At 41.1% G+C, this 8,050-nt stretch overlaps 1 protein-coding gene across 1 annotated transcript; it reads left to right on the top strand.

Moving 5' to 3' along the window:
- Positions 1–5,765: 5,765 nt before the first annotated feature.
- On the top strand, positions 5,766–7,835 carry LOC124281134 (glycoprotein 3-alpha-L-fucosyltransferase A-like). Its single transcript, XM_046717161.1, has 2 exons — positions 5,766–5,895; positions 6,239–7,835. Exon 2 carries the CDS (start codon positions 6,250–6,252, stop codon positions 7,423–7,425), a length of 1,176 nt encoding a protein of 391 aa, XP_046573117.1. The 5' UTR covers positions 5,766–5,895; positions 6,239–6,249; the 3' UTR covers positions 7,426–7,835.
- The last annotated feature ends 215 nt before the right edge of the window (positions 7,836–8,050 follow it).

Raw genomic sequence — 8,050 nt, 5'->3', positions numbered from 1 at the left:
GATCTGCAGATTCAACTAATGGCCAAAACGTCATGTGGCATTTGGATTGCTATGACCAACTATCACCTTATGGTTTGTGCATCATCTCGCAAAATTGGTACGTAAGTCCCAAAGCTTTCAAGGTAAATTTAAACCTACTATAATTTTTAGTAGTAGTATCGTAGTATATATGTTCTTTTAAACTATGGCTTGATTATCTACAATTGCCAAAATCACGGTCACGCATGTTCTTCTTGATTGTGTTAAATATTCCATCACAAGGGATAACTATTTCAAATAACGAACTATGAAGGCTCTTTTTAATAATATAAGTTCTCATTTAATTATTGCATTTTTAAAAGAATTGGATTTGTTAAATGATTTGTAAATAGATAAATATTTTATTATTTGTAGTTTAGATTAGTAACTGAGATTGCTAGTGGCTGTACCCTCAAAGGGGGTTGAAGTATTGTAAAATTATTGTCCCCCTGAGAGGGTACGTAAGTCCCAAAACATTCAAAGTCAATTTAAATCTATCCAACCTTTTTAATCGTAGAATATGTGTGTTTTAATGTATGACTAAATGTGTTTAAACTGCTAACGGCTGAAGGGATGGTGTAAATCTAGCTAGGGCCCATGCAGGTAGCAAAAGTAATGAAAGTCCCTATAGACCCTAGTATGCATATGGTGATCTACCTTCAGTTGTTGGCGATCTATACCCGTGTTTTATATTGTACTGTCTTCTTCAATTAAAATGTTTTACATTTACATTTTAGTTTTATATTCATATCTGTGATTCTCTAGTATCTGTACTGACCATCGTCAACTCTTGACAATGTTTTCATTTTTATTGTATAAATTGTTTTCGTCACGATATGGCTGATATATTGCCGATGTGAAGAATATTAACTCACTCACTCATTCTCGCAAAATTATCTGACTGGGAGTTGCTAAAACGAACAGTGATTCAATGGTTATCGACGGATATTACATGAAGTCTATATAATTATAGATGCTCTTGGATTTCCTGTATGCTTAGGCACCCGTGAAGAGCCACCTCCTCGTGGTGGGTGCTGGGTAACGCTAAGCGCTCGTCAACCCTCCGTGTGGACCCGGGGGTATATTTGGTCCACCAACCCGTTTGCCGTGGGTTGCGCCCCTGTGTCGGTGGAGGACGGGAGTCTGGTGGTTGAGGGCACTGGGAGCCTGGACCCGTGTTCCTTTTGCCCAACACACCACTTCGGCCCTTACTTCACCTAGACGGGTGGCTGAACTGGCCCGATTCTATCAATCGGCTGGTCACGCTATGCCCTGTGCATGGACAACATTCTTATGCAATTATTGTACATTTTTTGCACTGAATGTTTGTATTTGAAATTATTTGATATATGTTTGCTCAGAGTTCTATGCCAGAAGGCGGTGGTTCATGGGCCAATCTGGTGATAATGACCTCCAAATGATGTATGTCTCTACTTTCTTGTCTTGGGCCGTACCAGTCGGGCATGAAATTGGTAGACAAATGCAGCTATTTGTGTCGTTGTCTCTGGAGTATACCACCCCTGTATCCCCAGTGTCAGCATCTAATTTTTGTTTTTTTTAAAGAAATTGATTTATTTGATGAATTCTGCTTAATGTGTTTTGTAAATAAAAATTGGTAATTTAGATTAGTAACTTAGATTGTTAGTGACTGTACCCTCAAAGCGGGTTAAAGTACTGTAAAATTATTGTCCTGAGACGGTACGTAACTCCCAAAACTTTCAAAGTAAAATGTAAATTTACCATATTTTAAACGAAGTATCTTTGTTCTTGTAACTGCCGGCTAAAGTTTCGTACAATCGCCAGCGGCTGAAGGGATGGTGTAAATCCAGCTAGGGTCCATGCAGGTAGCAAAAGTAATGTAAGTCCAGATGGTTCCTAGTATGGTGATCTACCTTCAGTTGTTGGCGATCTATAGCCCGTGTTCTATACTGTATTGTCTTCTTTAATTGGAATGTTTTAGCTTTGCTCGCTAGTTTTATTTTCATATCTGTGATTCTCTAGTATGTTTACTGTCCATCGTCGACAGATCTTAATCTTCAAAATGTTTTCACTGTTTATTGTATAAAATATTGTTTTCGTCACGATATGGCTGAGATATTGCCGATGTGACGTTAAATATTAACCCACTCACTCCTGTATGCTTAAGCAGTGACATGGGTACTGAAAATCGGACAGTCGCTGACAACAGGTGATCGTCACCTGAGCTACCTCTTTTGAGTGAGTGAGTTTAGTTTTACGCCGCTTTTAGCAATATTCCAGCAATATCACAGCAGTGGACACCAGACATTGGCTTCACACACTCTACCCATGTAGGGAATCAAACCCGGATCTTCGGTGTGAAGAGCGAACGCTTGAAATAATAGGCTACCCCACCGCCCGTACCTCTTTTAAACAAGTCATCATCATCAGAATTGAGTGTAGGTGGAGCAATCTGAGCAGACAGAACATACAAGAGGGGAACAAATGAGTAGGTACTTGTATGTTTCTTTTCATATCATCTGCATGTCCCGAGGCGTGGGAGTAATGCGTTCACTCGTCACGCCGAAGACCCGGGTTCGACTCCCAAATTGGGTGCAATGTGTTAAGCCCATTTCTGGAGTCCCCCTGCCGTAATATTGCTGGAATACCGCTAAAACGGAGTAAAACTAAACTCACTCTCTCATTTGTATGTCCAACATACCGGGCTTAAGGTTGGAATGAATGTCTGATGTTTATCCCCAAAAGTTAGCTTCAGAACCCAAATTGCACAATAAAGTGACACGTAGGACATGATATATATATGATATAGGAATTAAGTACAATAAAAGGGAGACCCTGAATGGTCTACAGCGCTTATCTCACGGGGTTCCCAACGAGTAAATCAAGGGAGATAACTGTATATGGCCTGACAACACTAAGACTCACATTTACCTTGCAATACCGTGTTCACTTAATTCAGTGTGTAGAGCCTGTAATTGCATGATAGTCACGAACAGGACATAAGGAGTAAAACAGGCGATGAATTGAAACCGTTTTTGTCAAATTACCATCAACTTGCCTGTGTTGATCTAACATGACGAGGAAACTGTTTTCCTGTAATGAAACAGTATACTGTGTTGTCAACGTGAGATCGTGTCCAAGTTATACGCTCACTGTGTGCATATCTCGCTACACGGAATTTACCCCCCATCCCACACGCGCGCGCGCGCACACACATAAACAGAACAAAGGAAAACAAATCAAAGCACATCACAACACCCCACACCACATAACAAAACAAAACACATAACAGAATACATAACAAAACAAAGCGCAACACAAGCTTGACAACGACATTCGAATCTATGTCAAAACGTCGCCTCCACAGAATAAAAGAAGTTGTATATCCAAGGCAAGGCAAGGCAAGGCAAGGCAAGGCAAGGCAAGGCAAGGCAAGGCAAGGCAAGGCAAGGCAAGGCAAGGCAAGGCAAGGCAAGGCAAGGCAAGGCAAGGCAAGGCAAGCTAAGGCAAGCTAAGCTAGGCTAAGCTTAACCATCCGATCCTTTTAGTCGCCTCTTACGACAAACATTGGTTGCTGAAGACCAATGCAATTTTAAGTTATGCACATTTACTTTATCCTATAAGTATATGAGTGGCTGTACATGGATGTGATGTAGACAGCTACTGGCCACGGTCGTCCTCACTCCCGGACGTAACATCCCTCAACGGACAATGCGAGTGTTGAGCTAACATCTACACCGACAATATAGAACGGTCATAATTAGTAGTTAGCTAGTAGTGTCTACTGATGCCCGAACGCAGTTACGACAAACGGAATAACTTTATAGACACTGTAAATTTCAACATATCAAAGAAAATTTTAACATAGAATGTGAAGAAATTACTGTCGAGCATGTAGACAAAAATACATCCAGACATATTTATACTTAGATACATCAAGTCAAACACATTAGGACTTAAATTAATATACCCCCGTATTTTCATCACTATGGGACCACTATATTTGTGAGTGAGTGAGTGAAATGCCGATTTTAGAAATAATCCAGCAAAATCACGGCACTATAAACGACAAAACACATATTGTGGTTGGAGAAAGAATGGCACTATTTATTCGTGCAAGTGAAAAGGGGTGACTGAAACTTATATGCCCCTAATTAAGTGATTGAGGTTACATTACACCAAATCAGATCCGTAATTTAACAAACACTTTTCGTAGGGTCTTCAGTGCAGACAGAATCTTGTGACAGCTGTGATAAGATGCTCTTGTGAGATTTTAGGTTTGTATATGTACATCCATACAGTGATTATAACTGACCATATTGTTTAATATTTAGTGCTGTCTTTTTTACCACAATTACTGAAAGCTGAATGTGTGCAGAGACTCATATTTTCAAGTAGGTGACATTAGTGCGGAACTGAGGTTGATGTGTTCAACTTCCTGTACTCGGGGAAATGGGTTAACCAAGCCAAAATTTGTGTTTTTGTTGTGGCTTTAAGGCCATACTGTGCATAAATAGTATTATATTTTACAGATTAAAGATGAAAATGCAGCAGAGAGGGTTCAGGTGATCCTGGCACTGTCAGGCTGGTAAAGCTCATCATCAGCTCAGGGCCCTCGCCCCCTCTACACGCAGCCCAGACAGCGAATGGGACTTCTCCTAGGAAACGCTGCCTAGTCGAACCCACCAAGAACTTTCCGGAGACTATGAAGGCTCCCCAACACTGCAGCCTTCTGCACTATCCAGAGTGTCAGAAGGGCCGTGCTCCCGGTGGAGAACCCGGGCAGTCTCCTGATCTGCGCCAACAGATCAGGAGGTACCAAATCAAAGGGCACCGAGAACAATGGGGAGCCTGACGACCGTGTACTTGGGATGCAAGCGAGACATTTCAAAAGCGAGGTCCGCACATTTAGCATGATTTTCCTGAATCTTGCCAATCACATTGCTGTGAAAAAGGGGCAGAAAATCCAATGATATGAATAAATTCAGGTTTGTTGGCTGGAATTCCTGTGAGGTTGTATATGGGCATATTCCAATGAAGTTTAAAGCTGCCATTTTCCAAGAGGATCTGGACATGTTCAGGGTCGTACCATGGCTGGACCTCAGAGTCAAAGCCACAGGCATGGCGGAGACCATAACACGTGCTGTTTGTGCCAAGGAAGGGCATCCACTGACAAGGCGTTAGACAGTCTCTGTATACACATTGCAAAGTCGACATTTCATGTTTGCTTTAAGAATCACATTTAGGCGATTGCGAGTGTGAAGTGACTGGTCCTGTGCAGCAAAAAGGAAGCCCTCAGTTTCACATGTAACACCAGCCGACTTCATCCAGGCGAAGGAGTCGGTGGGATTGCTATTATGTTCCACACATTGCTTGTGCACACGATGCAGTGGTTTCTCAGAAAGCGTCTACGCTCTGGGCAGACTTGGTGAAAGACTTCACCTGATTTACTCCCATTACATTTGTTACATTGTTTAAATACATTTAGAAAGTATGTGCATGTACCTATCTCTATATCGCTACCCCTCAGCTATATCGGTTTGTGCAGGTATATTATACAATCCTGGCTTCTTTGTATTGAAAGCAAAAAACAATCCAAATGTGTGGTTACATGTTGTGGAGAAATCACAAACAGTGACATGGATGTTGCTGTTTATGCAAAGAACAACATAAATATCTTTCCTGAGCCTGACATATTTGTATTCTCGCTGAAACCAACCACCTGGAACAAGTCCTGTTCCGATATGGTTGACGACCCAATGATAAAAACCTGTTGACGAGAGAGGGACTTAGAATAGAGTTATTCATAGTGCAGATGCTCCCACAACGTAAAGGACGAGGGTGTGACGAAGGTTATATTTTACTGGTGGAAACCGTCTTGGATTATTGTTCTTCAAGGTAGTGTTCATTTGCTGATGTTATTTTTACGTGGTATTACATATGTGTGTGTGTGTGTGTGTGTGAGAGAGAGAGAGAGAGAGAGAGAGAGAGAGAGAGAGAGAGAGAGAGAGAGAGAGAGAGAGAGAGAGAGAGAGAGAGAGAGAGAGAGAGAGAGAGAGAGAGAGAGAGAGACAGAGAGACAGACAGACAGACAGACAGACAGACAGACAGACAGACAGACAGACAGACAGACAGACAGACAGACAGACAGAGACAGAGAGACAGAGAGACAGACTGTCTTGAATGAAAAGTATTAATCTAGCATGCGACATTATGTCAAAATGCACCATTTTTGTTTCAGCTTCAGTCGCAATGACCTGCACTAACAAAGGATGTTTCGTTATATTCCTGGGGACAACTGTGGCTACTGTAGCTGTCTATTTGACATTGAATCAATCATTGAATGTGTTTGTAGTGGAAGGTTTCATATCAACAACACCTAGCCTGAAACAAGTATTCCTCTTGGAAGTCTCTAAGAAATATCCCCTTGTGCTTCATAGGCGGAGTGTGAAAATTAAGTCAACAGGTTCACCAAACAGAACATTAAAACGTATTGTGTGGATGAACTTTCCACGTGGCGACAACCCTTCAAAATCCTTCGACCACTGTAATGTTCGTTCGTGTGAAATAAGTACGAAAGAGGCACTCATTTCATCGGCTGAGGCTGTTATTGTCCATGGTGTGCGTTTGCCTGCTTCAAAACACCCAAACAACAACATGGACCAAGTGTGGATTATGGATGGATGGGAATCACCTCTTCACTATTTTTCAAACACGATTTTCCGTTCGGATTGGAATGGACGTTTTAACTGGACAATGACGTACCGCCTGGACTCGGATATACCCTATCCTTACAATAGGATCTTGTTTACAGGAGGCACTGTGAATATAAGTGATGTTCTAAGGAAAAAAAGCCGATCAATAGCTTGGTTTGTTAGTCACTGTGGTACACCGTCAAAGAGGGAAGTGTATGTTCAAGAACTGCGAAAACATATTGATGTCGACATTTATGGTTCCTGCAGATATAACAAGAGTTATGACTGCCCGAAAAAAAGGTTCGTCAAATGTCTTGGCATGTTAAACACCACGTATAGGTTTTATCTTGCGTTTGAAAACTCCCTGTGTAAAGATTACATCACAGAAAAGTTCTTCAACACGTTCAGGACTTCAGCTATTCCCATCGTTCGTGGAGGCGCTGACTATGCACGTCTTCTGCCAGAAGGAACCTTCATCAACACGGCATCATTTGACAGTCCCAAGAGTTTGGCGAACTATATCAAATATTTGGAGAGAAATGAGACAGCTATGGGGGATATTCTTGCAAAAAAGCACAAATATGAATACATTGATACATTACGGACGGACTTTGACTGGAGGTGTCAGTTGTGTGCCAAGTTACATGGTAATATTACAAGAAAACATTACACTGATATGAAACAGTGGCTTGAGACCGGAAAATGCCTAGAACGGCCCAAAGATCTGCCGTGATGTTTGGTATTGCAAGAAACTTGTCACTAGATATCATAACAATAGTGATTGTTCTCACTCACTTACTTGGAACACACCAAGTTTAGAACAGTATCTTATCTGTGATGGTTTACCAACAGTGCCCACATGATTAGCTTGGTGACCGAGGATGATCGTCAATACAGGCGACCTTACTGATTGTGTGTGAACCGATTCAAAAACGATTTTCTTTGTCCGTCACTCGTAGACATAGATCTGTAGTTCAGATGTTGTAGACTGAACATTTATTCATTCTTCATTGATACATTGAAATGTTCATTCATTCCATAATGTCATGTTAAGGTTTAGAAATTTCTGAGATAAAAGTCTTGTGAGTCCCTTTCCAACCAGCAACATAAAATTATATATTGAATAAACAAGCTTACAATGAATGACAGTTCGGATTTCTAATACTTCTCCTCCTTGGCAATTAGTGAGTGAGTGAGTGAGTGAGTTAATATTTAACGTCACATCGGCAATATTTCAGCCATATCGTGACGAGAACATTTTACATTGTAATGGAATATGTATATATTATAAAACCTGTCATCGAAGGACAGTAAAGCAACTAGAGTATCACAGATATATATATGTAAAACTAGTAATT

Source organism: Haliotis rubra, unplaced genomic scaffold, assembly GCF_003918875.1.
Source record: "Haliotis rubra isolate DU_JTF1 unplaced genomic scaffold, ASM391887v1 Scf28, whole genome shotgun sequence".
In the NCBI taxonomy this organism is placed as follows: domain Eukaryota; kingdom Metazoa; phylum Mollusca; class Gastropoda; order Lepetellida; family Haliotidae; genus Haliotis; species Haliotis rubra.
The sequence above is the reverse complement of the archived record's forward strand: the minus strand, read 5'-3'. Positions and strand labels throughout refer to the sequence as shown.

Coding starts and splice junctions, on each gene's coding strand:
- LOC124281134 (XM_046717161.1), top strand. CDS start 6,250: ATGACCTGCACTAACAAAGGATGTTTCGTTATATTCCTGGGGACAACT.